At 49.5% G+C, this 19,459-nt stretch overlaps 1 protein-coding gene across 8 annotated transcripts in view; it reads left to right on the forward strand.

Annotated features, from left to right (window-relative positions):
* The window catches only part of FRMPD3 (FERM and PDZ domain containing 3), a 147,317-nt gene that overhangs the window by 80,966 nt on the left and 46,892 nt on the right, over window positions 1–19,459 (forward strand). For all 8 annotated transcript variants that reach the window (XM_065556443.1, XM_042861543.2, XM_065556440.1 and 5 more), the window contains 4 exons: window positions 9,976–10,130; window positions 11,449–11,551; window positions 13,053–13,098; window positions 17,322–17,426. In XM_065556443.1, the coding sequence (XP_065412515.1) occupies window positions 9,983–10,130; window positions 11,449–11,551; window positions 13,053–13,098; window positions 17,322–17,426 (402 nt within the window). In that variant the 5' untranslated portion in view covers window positions 9,976–9,982. The remainder of the gene's footprint in view (window positions 1–9,975; window positions 10,131–11,448; window positions 11,552–13,052; window positions 13,099–17,321; window positions 17,427–19,459) is intronic.

A 19,459-nucleotide genomic window follows, 5' to 3' on the forward strand; every position in this document is an offset into this window, starting at 1 on the left:
GTCAGGTGGATGCAGTGGGCTGAGCGTCCCATCATGATCCAATAAGTGGAGGGAGAGGTGTGGGACCCCACATGTGTGATATTTCAGGCCACTGCTCGCACCAAACTGTGACACAGGCCATGTTGACTTGGGAGGAAAGTGCAGCAGCTCCACAAGCTGGTGTGCTTGCACAGGAAGTCTGGCCTTGCAAGGTTCATTCACATGAGAGAATCTTACTCGGGTGAGTAGCCCCACTGAACCTAATGTGAATGCTTGTGTAAGGTATAGCAGGGGCAGACCCATGATATGCATCTTCTCCCCAGTGACACAGGCAGGAGACCCAGTTGCATTTGCTAAGCAATTCATTGTCTGGGCATTAAATCTTGTTCTGTCAGGAGGTTTCCTTCTATCTGAGGAGATGTCCTAGGTTCCCTCTGAGGTCTATACATGCAGAAGATGAACATAGCTGGTTACTGGCTGGGGTAGGGAGTGCAGGTGCCGCATGAGAGAAGCTAGTACAGACTGAGGCCTCCTCCACAAGGAGAAGGACAAATTTCTCATCTTACCTAAGTGGGCAGCACAGAGGAGAATTCAGCTCAGTCAGAGGAGGCAGAAGCTGCCTTTTCCTGAGAGGTCTGCTACCCACTTGACAGACGACATGATGGAGAAATCCTGCCAGCCGTCCTGTGTCTGGATTTTTAAAAGGGCTGGCTTGTTCCATGAATGCTAACACGGGAGCTGTGCAAGCTATGGGAACAAGCAGGAGTCAAAGTGAGGGGAGTGCAGGGGAGTATAGCTTCCCCTCCTCTTCCTGGCTTGCAGGGAGCACCCAGAGTTACATAGAGGATCAAAAGGTATAAGGGCGATAAATGTTCATGGTCAGGGAATGACGCAATCACTGGCTTCCGAGGTCAGGAAGAAACTTCTGTGGGAAGGTTGTTCCTCAGTTGTCCACCAGGGAGTTCCTTTCATCTTCCTCTAAAACAGCTGGTGCTGGCCACTATTGAAGACACAATACTGAACTAGATAGACCTTGGCTGGACTAGATGGGTCTGATTCAGCCTGAAATGAAACAGAGGAAACACAGCAGACTTGAGAGACATAGAAAGGTGGTGATGGTACTTTATTGCTGTGTAGAAAACCTGGTGGGTTTCATTTAAAAGCCATGGCCGTGACTGAGTAGGAGGAGAGGTTTTGAGAGACCTGGGTTTGGATGGGGGACAAGGACTCTCACATATATTTCTGGGTTCCATGTGGAAGTATGGATTGGGGAGGGAGCATGGCCTGATGGATGGAGTGCTGGACTGGGACTGGGACCTAAAATACCTGGGTTCTGTTCCTAGCTCTGGCCTGCTGGGTGACCTTGCACAAGATCATGTCTCCTTTCTGTGCCTCCATTTCCCCATCTGTAAAAAAGGGGAGGAGGGCTAAAGATACTGATCTCCTTTGTAAAGCGCTTTGAGCTTCATTGATGAAACAGGCTATATAAGAGCTAGTTGTTGTTATATCAGGGATGCATTTGCCTGCTGTGGATTTATATCACCAGTTCTGGTATTTGGCATGCTTTTCTGTGTTCTGATGCGAAGTGTGTGTGTAAACTTGGGGTCCCGTGGTTTTGTTGGGTTTGCAGCTTGCTTGTTTATTTTTTTTAATGAAACATAACCTGTCAATGGTAAGTCACAATGAGCTGTGAGGTGGCTTCGCTTTTTTATTTGACATAAAACCTCTCCTCTGAAATGTTTTAACATCGTCAGAGATGGGAGGAGTCGCACTGGGTATTTCTGGATTTTACAGAGGTAACCCATGCTGGGGCTTTCATTCCTTAACAGCTGTTTTTACATCAGTGCCAGATTCACTGCTGCCCAGCTCCTTGGACAGACATTTCCATTAGTGCAAAGTAGGTGGAAAGTGCAGAGCTGGTTGGGAATATTTTGACCAAACTTTTATTTTTTTGTTGAAAAATGCCAATTCATCAAAACCGAAACTTGTGGGAAAGGGTTGACTTTGACGAATTTCTCAACTTGAAACATTTCTGAAGTTTCTAAATTGTTGAAACATCTCATTGCAACGTTTTTTTAAATGAAAATGTTCAGTTTTCTGATTGGAAATGCCTTTCTGTTTCAAAATTTAAGCTAATGATAGCCTTAAAAATGTGAAGGGAAAAAAATTCAAAATCTAACCAAAAAGTTTCAGAAAACATTGTGACTGACCTGAACCACATTTTGTGGAGGGGGGGATTTTTGGTTCATGAGCATTTTTGAAGTTTTCAACTTTTCATCCCAATTTGGGTCAGGAAAAATTTCTGAAATCTTGACAATTTTCACAGGACGTGAAAAATGTTTTCTACCCAGCTCTGGTAAAATGTTCCAAATGGTGATCATTCACATGCAGTTTGCACTGCTGCAAAAGACTGCACAAGGTGCAGGGCAAAGAAGAACCAGACTCCCAATCTTGTCGAGTCAGTAAGAATGGGGCTGGGGAACACCAGTGATATCAGTGTGTGCAGCTGGGCAGGAATATATTTTTGCTTGGCTGGCTATCCGGTGGCTCAGGGATGTGTGCGTTCCAGACACAGTTCTTTGTTTGTCCTCATTCATACAGCACCGTGTGATGATGAGACCCAGTATGGCGGCCACCAGTACTGCTGAGCTCCCCTTCCTACTTGGATCTGCTTTAACCACCAATAAAGAGGATTACCCAATCTCATGCTTCAGAACATCAGCTGATCACTTGCAGGGGTCAGGAAGGAATTTTCTTCAAACACCATAGTACCATTACCTAGGTACATTATAGTAGCATTTCATAGAGTTCCCTCAGGTGCTCAGACACCACAGTTATTGGTACAGAATAAGAACCAGATTAGAAGAGATTATTCCTCCAAATATCAGGTATTAGTCACAACTGGGGGCAGGATACTGAGGGTCATGCTGGGCACTGGGGAAGTGCTGGTTCTGTACACGAGCTCTCCCTGCAATACCAGAGCAGTTGGATATTTCTGCTAATTGATAATCACTAAAATAGTTAATAATGGTGTTCTCTACAATGTCATCAGTAGGCTTCAGAATAAACATCCCATTGTACTGAATAGCGACATTTCAAGCTGCTGTTCAGTTTGCTTGCCCGCACACTCCAACAGCAATGTAGTGAGTTACGCTCAGCTTTCCTTTACAACCATAAGGGACAGAAGATATTTTTGGTTTTAAATGTAAGCTTAAATTTGGCAGATGCTGAAAGGGTCCCCAGAGAAGTACAGATGCAGCCAAAGAGTCATTAACCACTCGCTCTGCCCTCTGCCTGGGTTTGATGGAACAATGATCTGATTTAGTAGAGCAAATCCTCTGTGTTCCTATGGGATACAGGTGGGGAAACCTCTGGTTTCTCCTTGTTTCATTCAGGCCTGTGTCCTGGAGTAGGATGTTCCTGCTCTCTCCCTGCTGCCTTTTGTGATGCTGTGCTGAGGCTAAAGCTGATTAGCCGGGATGATTTTGCACTACTGCTGCCTCTCATCCCAAAGCAATGGAATACTGTCATACTGTGCCTGTTTACCTTACAGAGGACTCAGATAAGAGGGGACATGATAAAAGTATATCAACTAATGTTTGGTAGAGAGAAGGGAGATTGAGGACTTCTCTTCCCCCATCTCCTAGAACAAGGGGGACAGGCAATGCAATTGAAAGGTGGCCACTTCATAACTGAAAAAGGAACTACTTTTTCCACACAATTAGCCTGTGGAACTCACTGCTACAAGATATCATTGAGCCCAGGAGCCTAGCAGCTTTCAAAAAAAACCTGGGCATTTATAGGGAGAACCAAACTATCTAGAGTTAGTATAGGAAGTATTTAAACAAATAAACATGAGTTTTAGAAGGGATATAAACCCTCCTGTTTCAGGGCATAAGCCAGCCTCTGTTGAGGGGTCAGTAGAACACTCTTCCTTGGGTAGGTCTGGGCTGTCCTCTCTTGGGGCTGGTCTACACTAGGGGGGGATCGATCCAAGATACGCAACTTCAGCTACGCAAATAGCGTAGCTGAAGTTGAAGTATCTTGGATCGAATTACCTGGGGTCCAGACGGTGCGGGATCGATGGCCGCGGCTCCCCCATCGACTGCGCTACTGCCGCTCGCTCTGGTGTAGTTCCGGAGTCGACGGTGAGCGCGTTCGGGGATCGATATATTGCGTCTTAACGAGACACGATATATCGATCCTGGATAAATCAATTGCTACCCGCCGATACGGCAGGTAGTGAAGATATACCCTTGGAGATAGGATACTGGTCTAGGTGGCCTATTGGTCCCATCCAGTCTGGCAGTGCCTGTCCCTACTGTCTTCTCCTACATTAGTGTTGAAGGATTGCTAGCAGGGGGCCAATTTGACATGGAGGTTCTGGCAGACCCTGCTCCCCTGCTGATGAGATGTTACTGCTTTTCCAGAACTACTGGAGTAAGTCATGCTGGTCCTTTATTATTAATTACACTTGTAGTGTGTCTGTTGCATCAAAGTCTTATCAGAGGAGAGGCAGCTTAAGGTGCTGGGAAAGGCGTTTGATTGTTAATATCCAGCATTGCGTGCGTTGTATTCCCTTCTTCCATTTCATGGTGGCTGACTGTCTGCATTACAGCTGAAATTAGGCCTTTTTTTAACAAAATTGGGTCCTTTAATCTGAGTGCTGCTAACTTGTTGAGCTGATGGTTTGCTGCCTGAGAAGTGAAGGCAGTCTAAGACCAGCCCTAGTCTAAGACCAGCCCATCTGGGCACCATACAGTCCGAGGCCCCAGTCCAGAGCTCACCTCTGGACCAGGGATAGTGGTACTTGGTCTGCGGTGGGAGCTCTGAATGAAATGGGTGAGCCCAGAGCTCTCAGGGAGCTGTGGCTCCGTTCCCAGCAGAAAGGAGGCTCTGAAGATGGCTCATAATAAGAATGATGATTAATAGGGGTCTGCCTGTCTCTTAAGGCCCTTCGTTCAGGACCTGTCTGGTTTTAAGATAAAGTTAGATAAGTTTATGGAGGGAATGGTTTAATGGTAAAACATAGTAGTCAAGGAAAGCCAAGCAATGGTGGGTAAATAGCATAATGGCTAACGGGGTCGGGCTGGAGACTCTTGCCTATATGCTCGGGGTCTTACTGATCGCCACATTTGGGGTCGGGAAGGAATTTTCCTCCAGGGCGGATTGGCTGAGCCTTTGGAGGTTTTTCGCCTTCCTCCGCAGCATGGGGCAGGGATCTCTAGCAGGAGGGTCTCTGCCGATTGCAGTCACTAAAAACAGGATTGGGGACTTCAACAGCAGAGTCCAGGGAAGGGGTGGGGACGGTTTTGTGGCCTGCAGCATGCAGGGGGTCAGACCAGATGATCATAATGGTCCCTTCTGACCTTAAAGTCTATGAGTCTATGAGTCTCCTGTGCAGAGATTAACCCTCGCAGCATGCTGGTGGGGGGGGGGGGTGTCAGATTTATTCCCATTGTACAGGTGGGGAACCTGAGGCCCAGTGAGCAACCTGAGGTCCCACAGGATGTCTGTGCAGAGCCAGGCAGAGTCCCCAGCTGTCCTCCCTCCTGGTTGGAGAGCCATGAGAACACGCTCCCTCTGGAATGGCAAGGAGGTACAGGAACAATCCTTGTCTAAGCCATGCTGCAGTCTGGAGTCGTTCCCTGCTTAGGGATAGTTGTGCTACAGGACAAGTTTTCCCTGCCTAGTGGCCTGGTGCAGGGGTGCTGAGTTCCAGCAGGCCCAGAGGCCAGCGGGTATTGGAGCAGGGAGGAAGCTAGGGGAACACCTAGGAGAGGGAGTCAGGCTGTCATGGAGAGCCAGCTATTGGACTGGCTTTGAAACCAGCTGTCACCCCCAGCGATGGTAAAATGCTGAGAAGCTGCTGAGCCAGTCCTTCCACACAGGTGATGCCAGCCAGTCCCTGTCCCCTGAGAACCTCCTGAAAGCCCATCCCCAGAGCTGAGGCTGGCGCTGGACTGGGCGCCCCAGCCAGGCGATTAGCAGCCTTGGATTTACAGCGTCGGGGATTAGCATCTTAATGGACTTTACTGCAGCTCGCATCTGCTGATAAAGGAGCAATGTGGTTCTAGCAGGGAGGGGGGATTCCAACATTCATTCCAACGTTTGTGGCAGGGACTGAGGTGTATTTTATCAGCACCACAGCTGTGCAAATCCCAGCTCGACTGCCAAAGCAAAATAGACAGAGGAGTTTTCTCGTTATATTCCACCAGGCTAGTGAAAGTAAAGGTGCCCCCGTGCCTTTCCCTGCCGTTACGTCAAACAGCAGCCTCGGAGGAGCAGCGCACGGGGATAATGCACAAGGGGATGGTCCTGTGCTCAAAGCACAGTACTGGCAGCAAGGACTCTTGGGTCCTGTTGCTGGCTCTTCCATTGATTTGCTGTGTGAGCTAGTCACTCAATCTCTCTGTGCCTCGATTTCCTTATCTGCAAAATGGGGACCTCACAGGCTAAACTCAGCCGTGCTCCTGAAGGGCTTTGGTATCTGGGGTTATATATTGCTGCCCAGCTGAGCAGTGTATCTGTCAGTCTCAGATGGCAGATAGCTAGAGTGGGATTCATATGGTGGAGTGTAGAGTTGTCCGGGAGGGAGGGCGGGTAAGGTGAAGAGGGCTCAGGCTAGAGAAGCTTTCAGATGTGCTGGCTAGGCTGGTAGATACAGTCATCCACCCCCACCCCCACCCCCCCACCCCGCCCTCGACAGCAGGAGTTTCTGTTGAGTCAGGATGAGCAGGAGCTGCTGTGATGCTTTCAGTCAGCATTTCACCTTCCCACGTTTGCTTTTGATATTGTTTTGTTTTTAAAATTGCTTGATTCTGTTTTAAATGCTCATGAGAGTAGCAAAGCTGATAACAAGCTACTGTAGAACCAGGCACAGAGCTACCATAGAGGCAGCGGCTGTGCCAGCGTCCCCTCCACAGCTCTGTCCCTGTACTGCAAATCTGACCTGCAGCCCCTTCTGCTACTCTGTCCCACACCTGAGCCCTCCCACAGCTCTGCCAATGCCCCTCAGGTCTGACCTGCAGCCTCCTGCTATTCCAGTCCTTGAACTCCACAGCTCTGCCAATGCCCCTCAGGTCTGACCTGCTGTATCCCTGCTATTCCAGTCCTTGAACTCCACAGCTCTGCCAATGCCCCTCAGGTCTGACCTGCTGTATCCCTGCCGTTCACCTGAGGGATGAAAAGCTAATGATTTGAAGCAATAATACCACCCCGCAGCCCAGCCATGCCCATCCCTTCCCCCCTGCCTGGCATGTTCCATACTGCTGCAAACCAGCTCAGCTGCTAGGCGCATGAAAGTATGGCAGACCCGGTTTGTGGAGTGACAGCTGGCTCATGCCAACGACCCAGCAGTTCCAGCCATATATTCAGCCCCTACGTAGCCCGCCCTCTTTGGAATAACTGCACGTGAACAGTGGGTGTGCTGACTCCTGAGCTTTTTTCCCAATAAAATCGGGGTGTGCTTCTTCGAGCAGCAGTTAGATTTGGACACTGTTTTATATGAGAGCCATATTCAACCCTCATGACCTCAGGGTAATTACAGCTCCAGTGAATTTGGCTTATTAAGTCCAATCAGTGGTCTAGGGGTGAGTAATGGTGCTCTCCTCCCTTCCCTCCCCTCCCTGCCTTTTTTTCATTTTTTCTTTCTTACCCTCTTTCTAAGGCATCAGAACTCCGCTGGGAAGGTGAGAGAACTGATAGCAAAGTTGCAGAACACCCTCCATTCTCTCTCCCTCGGCCTGATGCTCTGCCTAGGAGAGTGCTGAGCATGTCACAGAGAGCTCACCCAGAGCTGAGCTCACATGCACGTACTCACAATGGCTCCATTTGCAGGGAAGGCCATGACCCATCCTCTGCTCAACAGTTTTCTTTATATGTTCTTATTTTTATCATTTATGTCACTGCATACTACCAAACACATTTGACACATTATTATGCAATGGTGAAGTTAAACCATGGGTTCTTAGCCTGGGGGTTACGACTGGGGTAAACAGATATCAGGGGGTTGCAACACCCGCCCTTCCCAAATTGCAAAATAGGAGGGGCATCCCAGCTGGATGAGAGGTGGGACTGAAGGTGCAGTGAGCCCTGGAATGGTTTGAAATCAATCAATGGAAAAGGTTAAAAATCACTGATGTGGACAATAGCAACAGATTGCAATGGCGGCACCTATGCAGCATTATTACTATGAACATAGTATCATAGACAGAACATAGCAGCTAATTCACGTACACTTGGATTTGCTATATACCTAGGTATCCACAGATATGGGCTGTATCTAAAAGACCTACTAGCCACAGAGGCTTTTGGCCAAAGGGCTGGGGGTCAGAGCTTTCTCAGCAAGGGGCAGCCAGCTGGTCAACATGCTACTACTGAAGATCAGAATGAGCCAGAGTTGAGTCATTGTCTCATTCAGGGGATCTTAACTTTATCACGGAGCTGCAGCGTAGCTCAGCAGCATTGCTCGTGGAAGAGAACTACCGAGATGAATCCCGTCTGAGGAGGCAGCTTCAAATGAATAGCTCAGTTCTGGTTTCAGCCATGCTGTGCTGTCACCCTTAATTTTGTATCTGGTGTCAAAATATCACAGTGCTGGGGGCCATTGGAAATGCAGATGGATTGGAGTCAATAGAGGATGTATCACATGCTAAACTGCCGAGAGAGAACAATTGACTTGTAGCCAAATGGCCAGGAAGAATCTAGCAGAATAAATAGTCTGGACAGTAACACTCAACCAACAGCATGGAAACAACATTCACTTTCAGTCACTTGGAAAAGATTTACCAAGGGTCGTGGTGGATTCTCCATCACTGACAATTATTTAATCAAGACTGGATGTTTTTCTAGAACTGCTCTGGGAATTATTTTGGGGCTGTTCTCTGGCCTGTGTTATACAGGAGGTCAGACTAGCTGGTCACAGTGGCCCCTTCTGGCCTTGGAATCAAGGAATCGGTGAAACTCATTCATCATTTTATTCTTCTGGTTGCAACCATGTGCAGTTTCATCTGTCTCTGGTACAATTGTGCACCAAAGCCACCTTTTCATAGCAAGATACTCTAGCAATCAAGACACCAATGAGATTGTTATCCTTTGCATTAGTGGTCTGGGAAGAATATAGGTGTCATCACGTATTTGTTTTGTATCGTGGCATTCACTACAGGGGGTAGGGCATTGAAAATGTGGCAGTTAGAAGGTGCAAACCGTAGGGGATTAGGTCATGACATAAAATGGGACAGATGATGCAGAAATCAGCACCCCAGATCACATGGTGTGCAAAGATCTGACTCCAGTGAGGTTAAGCTAGAAGAAGGGTGATGTGACTATCAGACCCCCTTACATCGCAGATCCATTCCTTGTGCGTCTCTGAGTCCATGCTGCTGACTGTACTGACAAAGACAAGCATTGGGTCCCCGGAGCCCTGCAGAGCCTGTACAGCTCTGAGAGTTGGGGCTGGATGCCTCAGGTATCATCAACCAAATTGTCAGCTTAATTCCAGCAGCAGAATCCTAATTTCTGATGGTGATGTAGGAGGCAGGCAGAACGGGGCTGGCTGTTCAGATCCCGGGGAGGGTTGGCAGCGATTGCAATTTGGGGGGGGGGCGGGGAGACAAAATGTTTGGATGCATAAACTCAGCAAAGCTGAGGGGGAAGCCAAGGAGACACTGCACTTCCAGCAGGCCTTCCCGGATTCAGATCCCATCCTTGATCCCCCTTGCTTCCTGGCTCGGGGCACCTAAGACGTGACGCACACTCCCTCAGGAGGGAAGGCACGGGCCCCGTGCGGTTGAACTACATTTGAGCTGCACTCCTGCAAGCAGCATGGCTCCTCTCCCGAGCGGAATGAGGCTGGTGGAGAATGAGCCTGGTTGAGGGAGGTCAGTATAACGACTTAGTGCCCTGTGGCCTTTCGGCGCCCAGCCCCCTGCCCTGCGTTGTCGCCAGGTTATGTTCGGGGTACAGCTTTGTTATACGCCCTGTCTCCCTCTCCAGTCATGTGATGCAGGAGGAGAGCTGTGATGATATGGAATGTGGTCAGCTGCCTTCAGACGCTCTCCGACAGGTGAAAATCCAGCGTGACCCCCTCTACGGCTTTGGTTTTGTGGCTGGCAGCGAGAGGCCAGTGGTGGTGCGCTCGGTAACAGCAGGTACGTGCTTGGCTCACAGCCGCCTTGGGGAGAGGGGCTGTCCTGAGTGGAGCAGATCAGACAAGTGGGAAGCAAGGAACAGGCAAAGGAGTGGGAGCTGCTTGGCTGGGATGATACTGCCATCCTGCCTGGGGTATGGGCGCTGCAGGCTGGGGGCTGGAGGAAGGCAGACGCTAGAGTGCAGGGTGGGATGGGCATGAGAGTTGTAGTTCTCTTGCCTGTAGCTGACAATGGGGTAGAGGCTGGGGGGAATTGACTGTTAAAGGCAGGGGCCTTCAGACACACAGTCTGCAACTGACAGGATGGTGTCTGAGAGATCTTGGAAGTACAGCAACCATGCCCACTCCGTGCCCTGCACCCCAGAGTGCCTTGCCCATGGTAGAGAGGGGGCAGTGGGAAGAAGGGGGCCTTGTGCTGCCCGTCAGCAGCCACAGGGTCCGCGGCAGCCAGGACCTGTGTGAGCCAGCCCCAGCCCATGCTGGCCAACAGGGTGATCGAGACGCTTTGAGCTGAGTGAGGAGGAGTGATGGAGAGCATCAACTGAGGGGAAAGAGCAAAACCCAGGAGGGCAGTACAAGAGGAAGGCAGAGCACAGACAGGTGGCAGAGCAGCTGGGGACACGGGCACACAACATGCCACTTATAAGTGGGCACCAGCAGCGCCATGGTTACCTGCCCGTTAGCCAGACCCAGGGGAGTTTTCACCGCCAGGGCACCTTCCAAAAGAATCTCTGCTTCTGAGTCAGGAGCTGCAGGCACGGCAAGTCCCCTGCCATGCCCTGCAGAAGCCTCTGGGCAGGCTGCCATGGCGTGAAGCACGGCTGCTGCCATTGCGAAGGGTTCTGGGGCATGCTGGCGAAGGAAGGTGGCTACAGTAGAGCCACAAGCAGGAACACTGGATGGGTTCCACCGAGCGGGTTGGTGGAGGAAGAGAGCCAAATCCCTTCTTTCAGGGGTACCAGTAGACATGTAGCCAGTTCCTCCGGCTGGGTTTCAGCCCAGCCTGTGACCGGCCCCTGGCCTTCCCAGCCCAGTTCTTTGAGAAGCTGGAACTAGCCCTCTACGTGGCACTGGTATCTCATTGAACAACAGGAACAGGCCACATAGGAGGGTTATTAGACGAGCCACTGCCATTCATCCCAGTGGGAGCTGTGTGCAGGCCAGCTGAGCTAAGAACAGAGCCCCGTCACTGAGGCCTGCTCCCTTCATTCTGGGCAGCACAGAGCCCCATTCCCCTGCTCGCTCCCCCCCACCAACTGAAACGGCACGCTCCCTGCTGCAGGCAGGGGCTCTAACATCTACTCTCCTCTCAATGGCAGGAGGCCCCTCTGAGGATAAACTCTTGGCAGGAGACCAGATTGTGGCCATAAATGATGAGGATGTGAGTGAAGCCCCCAGAGAGAGATTCATTGACCTGGTCAGGTAACAGACTTCTCTTCCACCTCATCCTGGGTGCAGGGGAAAGGGTGGGCAGAAAGGGGTGTTAGCACTTACATCTCTCAAAAGGCTGGAGGGGGTGACCCCAGAACCACTAACCAAGAGACCTGATAACTGGCAGAATCTGGACACCGCTGCAATGGAATTTGCATGGCTGCAGCCTCAGCAGCCACTTTCAGGTACTGCAGTGGTCAAATTGGCCCTGCTGGAGTCAGCACTGGCTCAGCACTGCTGTGAGGAAGCGCACCCTGCCAGAGATTGAGTTAGCACGGGCAGGGCAGTACTGTGGGGAAGCTCACCCCACTGAAGGCTGGCACTGACAGGAAGTTTGATTAACCTTCACCCACACCACACGCTCGTCCACTTAAGTCATTACCCTTTCTGACACCCACCCGGCTCTGAGGGCTATGGAGCCGCGGAAGTTTTATATAGGTCAGAACACAAGTGAGACTCAGTCCCCGCTGTGCACGAAGCTCATCCAGGGACCCCTCTCAGTGGTGGCCTGAAACCTGGAATGGGTCCCTGCTTGCTCTCTGGAGAAGACCATGACTGGAATCTGAAAGGCAGAGAGCTTTAGGAGAGATGTGATTCACACTGGTGTGAATGAGGGGAACTTGGCCCCTTCACCCTATCCCATTTCCCCACCAGCTTGCCTATCCTCTTAGCTCTGGTGTCACAGCTGGGAAAGGACCCAGGTGCTAAGAGAAGGATCTTTATTTCAGCACTCCCTCTCTGGTTCGGGGAATCCCCAGCAATCCTCACTCCTTTGAGTCCTGCCCAAGCCCAGGAGCCACACCTCAGACAATTATCCACCTGGGCTGTGTGCAGGGCCGGCGCTTCCATTTAGGTGACCTACGCGGTTGCCCAGGGCACCAGGATTTGGGGGGGCGGCATTTTGCCGCCCTCAGCGGCAATTTGGCGGCGGGGTGGTCCTTCCACGCTCCGGGTCTTTGGCGGCAATTATGCGGCGGGTCCTTCACTCGCTCCGGGACCCGCTGCCGAAGTGCCCCGAAGACCAGGAGTGCGGAAGGATCCCCCCGCCGCAGAATTGCCGACGACGACCGGGAGCGCGGAAGGACCCCCGCCTAGGGCGCCAAAAACCCTGGCGCTGCTCCTGGCTGTGTGTGATTCAGAGCAAGTCATGCTGGGCTCTGGAATAGCTGTGATTCTCTAGTTAACACAGTCTATTCAATAATATCTCTATAGCAGAGTAAGAAACTACAAAGATCCAAACATCCCCAGCTGGCAGAGACGTTTGCAGCAGCTGTATGAGGTGCTGCCAGCACACTTATTACCTGGCGCATGAAGCTGCTCTAGGAGACCGAGACGATCTGAGCCGCTGGCTGAGGAGAGAGTTTGCTGTCTGATCTCTCAACCAGGCTCTTCCAAGTGGTGTTTTCATCCCATCGTTTCCATATGTGTCCTGTGTCATGGGGCTGAGAGCAAACCTGTCCATTAACCTTCCCTCCTGTCCTTTCTCTTGTAGGAATTCCAAGGACTTCATCATCCTCACTGTGCTGCAGACTCACCAGGTGAGCTCCGGGAGCCCCATGCTCTTGTAACACAGGACTCCAGCTCTGACAGGGCAGACACAGTATGCTGCAGGGCAGGGGAGGTCTGAAATCCAGGCCTATGCAGATGGCCATTGAACTAGGACGTGACCTAGAGAACATACGGCTGCTCCATCTAGGTCACACTGATGCTTCCGAGAGAGAAGCACAGTTTGGGGGGAGCCAGTGAGCGCACAGGGTAAGAGCACTAGAGTTTCCCCTTTGGAGACTTGATTCTATGTTCCGTGACGGCCCCAGATGAACATGCTCAGCCTCGTTCTCAATGAACATTTGTCCAAATCCCAGAAGTTCATCGTCCAGTCTGATCAGAGCAGCAGGATGTCCACGATAGAGACCCAGAAGAGGATACTAAGGGGCACTGCCAGCCAGAATGAATTGGCTGAGCGTGGGGAGCCCAGGACTGGCACAGCGGGGGTGGGTTCTGCAGGTCAGGGTTGAGGGGCATTTCATAACCCTCTGGGGAAGCTTATCCAACCCTGCTCACCCTCACCATTCCTAGCTTTCAGCTCTGATATTACTTCTTCCGTACTCACTGGAATTTATTACAGTTGGATAAAATAATCCAGGAATATTCTCCAGGCTCCAACAGCCCATCTGAGGGAGAGGATCTCTTGAGCTCTCTCTCCCTCTCCCATCTCCTGTGGCTAGTAAGGCCGTGAAACGCTCTCTCCATGAGAAGGAATAATAAAAATAAAGAAGTCCCTGGGACGACTGCACTCCCCAGGGTTCCTGGTGTGTATTACAGAGCCACCAGTGATGCCAGAGGGAAGATATTTTACTCTTTAGCCTCTGGTGAGATCTAACAGCAAATCCCAGCCTGGTGGTTCCTTTGCCAGGGTGACCGTGCTGTACTTTCCTGTGTCTTGTCTGGACCACTCCTGTGCCTTAGTGATCCCTGGGTAGAGCAGGGGAAAGGGCCGTTCTTTTTAAATCATTCTCCAAGTGGCTGCTCTGTCTGTCTGCCCTGAGTAGCTTGCAAGAGCACAGGAGGCACTTACATATTCCAGCACTGTATCTGAAGCCAAAACTCACTGCAGTTGGAAAGGATGGACCCATCCTACCGTCAGGCTACAGCTGCCTTGAATGGCATTTAGGAACGCTGAGCATTGGGGAGCGCATAGCTACTGCAGGACCAGCCTCCACCAGCAGGAGTCATTGTAAGGGGATAGCATAGGAAGCCTGACTGGGGTGGACGGAGGAGAGCCTCCTTCAGTGGAAGCCTGTGGGGAAAGTGGTGCAGCGGTGCTGGACGCCTTCCTGGGGTTCAGGCATAAATGCACATCTGGCAAGGACCCCTGGTGGACTTGGCATGGTGACACCTGGTGGGAATCCCCTGGAGAAACAGAGCCACTGAGCTCCCCGATTCCTCTCACCTCATTTGCATGCCATGCTGCTGGAGACTCTGCCCAGCAGTGACAGGTGCTGGCACCGAGTGGTGAAGTTGCAGTGGAGCGCGAAGAGCCCGTGGCTGTGGAACAGATTGAACTGTCATGCCACAAGCAATGAAGGCAGGATGTCATTTCAGCTTTCCCGAATCTTTTGATCTCGGTGAGAGAGAGACGTGCGAGAGCCCCTTCCATTCTCTCCTGCTTTCTTGCTCTCTTGGAAGGAAGGTGCTACTGCCCAATGCTGTTTCCTAAAGAATGGAGTGAATGCCAGCCTCTGACACAGCTTTTCTCCTTCCTCTGGAAAACAGCCTGGCAAGGCAGCATATTAACTCGGGGCCAGCCGCCTTCAGACCGAAACCTCAGACACTCACAAGAACGGCTCGCACCCTGCAGCACACCTTGAGAGAAGTGCTGTGTGCTGGTGACATGTGCCAGTCTGAGAGCTCCAGAGACCCAAGTCCTCTCTCTAAAGACCCAGGGCAGCACAGGCCCAGGGTGGATAAAAATCAATGATTTTTTTTTTAAATTTAAAAATAGATTTTTTTAAATTTAAATCAGATGTTTTTATTTTGTCATTTACATTATACTCACTTTTTCTTTTTAAAAATAAACCTGTTTAAAATGAAATTGAATTTAACACAAACTATATTAAAAGCCTACATTTATTATAATCTCTTAAAACATTTAAATAAAAAATAAATATGCTGAATCCATGAGCCTCTATCAAAAACTTTGAGTTGAAGACTGTTTTTCTATATAAAGAAAGAATCGGGAAACATCTAACTTTTGAGAAGCCGTGGCCAGCACATCCCTCGCCCGTGCCGCTTCTTGCTGCCCCCATTGGCCCGGGACGGCGAACCGCGGCGAGTGGGGGCCGCGATCGGTCGAACCTGCCGCGTCAGCAGGTAAATAAACTGGCCCAGCCCGCCAGGGTACTTACCCTGGCGAGCCGTGTGCCAAACGTTGCCGACGCCTGTAATATACCATATTCTATCAGGCTAAAAATGTATAATAAGAATCTGAAAATATTAAGCTAGATAATTGCTTAAATAAATGCGTATAGTTATAGTGTATCCTTGTAGGTAGCAAAAAGATGTACCATATCTAGTGTAAAGGCTCTATTTAGTTTTAAATCAACATGTTTTAATGATTATATCAACCAATGAGAATGCACATTTCTTTAGAAATAACAGAAGTGCAAATGGAAAAATTGATTTAAATTGATTATTTAAATTGAGGCTTTCACCTTGATTTAAATCGATCCAACCTGCGCAGGCCGTTGCAATGCAAATTTCTGTCCCCTACCCCTGACCGTATGACTCCAGACCAGGAGAGACCACCAGTAAAGGCAACAAAGATCGGTAGCACTCCAGGGTTCAGCCTGAGAGCTGTGCCAATAACTGATTTTTTTGGCTTCACTGGCTGTTCCAAAAAATCAGGAAAAATTATTTTGGGTCAACCCAAAATGAAATTTTTTTTCGAAATTTTCAGCAAACTGAAAAGTTGAAAAAAAAATTGTTTGTGTCTAAACTAAGCATTTGATTTCATTTTTGAGCTATTTTTAAACATTTGGGTTTTTTTACAACATTGAAGTAAGTTTCTAAATGAAAAGTGGTTAGAAACAAAAATTCGAAATATTGCAATTTTTTCTGAATTTTTTAGGGCTTTTTTTTTTCCCCCTGAACGAAACAATTTGGCAAAATCACCACCATTTTGCGAAATGTTTCAGTCAACCAAAATCTGCGTTTTTTATGAAAAAAGGTTTTGGCAAACAGTGTTGCCGAGCTCTGGTCCGTGGCCTGTGTGCTGAGCCTGTGAGGTTTTAGTGCCACAGTGATGCTTGTGAGGAGGCCACCTGACCACCAGGCACTGGAATGAGAGCACCAGACCATTTCTCGTGGCCATCACCGGACAATGCGATTCACTCACTAGCAGCCTGGACTGTATTTAGGAACCAGTGAATTAGAGGTGGAGAGCCACATCCGCAGCTGGTGTCAGTCAGTGCAGTCACACTGACTTCAACAGAACTTCCCTGATACTATGATCCAAAAGCTCCAACTCTCTTCCTCAGTCAGTCTCCTCTGCTGCCACCCAGTGCTTGCAGACTCATACGTTGCTTCTGCCAGTGCGCCTTTGTACCTCCCCTTCCCTCTCCACACAGGTTCCTGAGGGTTCTTGATCATCATCAGGCAGGTGGAAACTCAGTGGGTTGTGATGGTGACCCCAGCTTGGGGAGGTGGATGGGACATAGACACCCATCATATTGTTAGTGCCTCCAGCTGGTACTGGGAGTGCACTGCAGGCATGGATCCATGACTGCTAACATGTACCAGGTGCTCCCATTCACTGTGCTGTGTGCCTCACCTTGCTACCACCAGTGCCATAGACATGTCACACAGAGGTGAGGTTTGTGTCGGATGGAGCAGCCCAAGGCACGCTAGCTGGGCTTTGATTTAGGCAGCCATTTGCAGGTCCTTGTCCTCACTCCCCCACATGCTCAGGAAACTGAGGATGAAGTTTATGGCTGTTTCCCTCCATGTGGATTGTGCCCATCCCTGCCTCAGCACCATGCCTACTTTCCCATAGGACTGGAGTGGTGGCACTCCCTAGGGGGCCTGTCTCTCCAGCAGGGCATGTGAAAACATGAAGAATTTCTGCATGTGTTCTGTTACCTAATGTTATCAATGTTTCTCTTCTGCCTCTCTCTTGCACTGCCTCCAAGGAAAGTCTTTCTCTCCCCCTCCCCAAGCTCCAGCTTCAAGGCCAGATGTTTAACACCCTGTGTTCTCTTTGCAGTCCCCAAAATCCGCTTTCATCAGTGCAGCCAAGAAGGCGAAACTGAGATCCAATCCAGTGAAGGTCCGATTTTCAGAACAGGTCACGGTTGGTGAGACAGATCCAGTAAGTGCTGCTCCTTCTTTGTCCACCATTGCACTGATGTGGGTATTTCTGCTGTCAGTCTGCTCCTCTGAAAGATGGCTCTTCCTGGGCTGGTGCAGAAATTCCTGTGGGCCATTCCTGCCAGAGGGTTCTTGGGTGATGCCTGAGAGACCTCTGCTAATCAGCTTGTAAGTAATGGACTGTGGTCTGTCTAACTTCACTTATAGTGGACAAAGGATTGTGATGTGTGTTGTGACAGAGGGATTCGTGAGTACAGATAATAGGGCTGGCATGTGATCCACAGCACTCTGCAGGAATCTGATCTAGTTGTAAGGTCCACCTGTGTCCTAGATAGCTTCTGTGAAGGAGATGCAGCTGCTTTGTAGATCTCTGTAAGCTGGAAGGATAGACCGATACGTACATCTCATGTGTACCCGTGGTTGATCAGGCCACAAGTGAAGGGGCAGGGTCTCTATCTCTCAGGGTAGCTTTGGTCCATGCCAGAGTGTGGCCTTGGAACTGCCCTGTGGCAGAGCAAAGCAGGCTGGGAGGTGGCTCAGGGCTATGAGTGCAAGGCTGTAGCTCACTCCACGGATTCCCATCCCCTGCACACATGCATAGATTGACTGGTTTCACTTGCAGATGCGCCACGCCGGGAAGCAGGTAGTGACTCTCCCATTTGGTGAATGTCAGGTTGTATTCATATGTATGCAGTGCAGATTACGGCATGCTGCCCTCTGACAGGATCGCAGAGCACCTGACTATCACTCCGAGAGAAGCACTGAGTACATAGATTATTATTTAGCCATACCAGCAGCCTGTTCAGCACCCGAAGGACCAGACAGCCCAAAGAGAGAGAGCACAGACACCAACATTCATGAGGAGGCCCACCAGGTTCAGGGCTAGCTGAGCTTCTCTTCCTTTAGTTGTAGTACTGATTGGTGACAGCATTATACAGACATGGCTTAATGTTTATAATGGGTCAATATTTGTTTAGTGGTAGTTAAGAGGGTGTTTTGGTTTTTTCCTGCTTGTTTATATATTAGAAATATCATTAGTGTTAAGCCTGACCTTGTCTGGAGAGCTCCTTGGAGGTCTCTGCCCTTATGTGGCGGAACAGCAGGTGTTTGAGATGTACCAGATCTTTCTTTCTAGGTGTTCATCAGGCATTTGAGTTAAACAGGTGTTAACAAAAAACAAGGAGATTTAAACAATCCATATCCCCATATTCAGGTTTCATTTCTTGAGTATCTGCCAGTTCTCCAGTCATCCATAGAATCTCCCAGGGGAAAAAAAAACAGATTGAAAAGATCTGATTTCTAATGTAAAAAGCGTGCAACTTTTTTTAACCTTGCAAACCTCCTTCAGAAGGAATCAAAAAAGGGCACAAGCCCAATTTTCTTTCCCTTTACAGCTCATCCTAAAAACTTAAGTTGGTCCCAGGCCCGTTTAGTCCTATCAAGACCGTACACTTTAAAAATGTGCTGTGCTTGCACAGAGAAGTCTAGCTCTGATAGGCTGAAGCACCCAGAAAGTCTGTCCTCTGAGCCAGTCAGACGGCAGAAGATTTGTTATGATATTTTCGTGACGCAATGCTCATCAAAACGATGTAACCCAGATCAGGCATTTGGTGTCAGAGAAACTGAATCCTTGGCTGAGAAGGTTTCCGTGAGATCAGTGTCTCTTGCTTCGACCAGGAGGGTGTTTTTCAGAACACTATGTGGGGGTTGCCAGTTGACTTTAATGAAGAGTTATATGGTTTAAACCCCAGTGCAAAGGGCTTTTAGACTGTGCCTGTGAATGGGGCCGTTTTGCCTGGGTATTTCTGAATAGCCATGAGAGACTGTAATCCTGTGATAATGTTTATCCCAGTGACATCTCTTAATTGCAGAAAGATTTTGTTAAGCAGCGCTAGTAAAAATAAATCTTAAAGCGCTTCTAGCAAATTCTATTTTTAAGCCAAATCAATTAAGTAATTATCTGATTCAAAAATTGCTTGCTATATAAAATCATTCTTCACTGTGCTGCCCGCATGGGGTGTGCAGTTCAACAGA

This window comes from Chrysemys picta, chromosome 9 (genome assembly GCF_011386835.1).
Source record: "Chrysemys picta bellii isolate R12L10 chromosome 9, ASM1138683v2, whole genome shotgun sequence".
NCBI classification, from domain to species: Eukaryota; Metazoa; Chordata; order Testudines; family Emydidae; genus Chrysemys; species Chrysemys picta.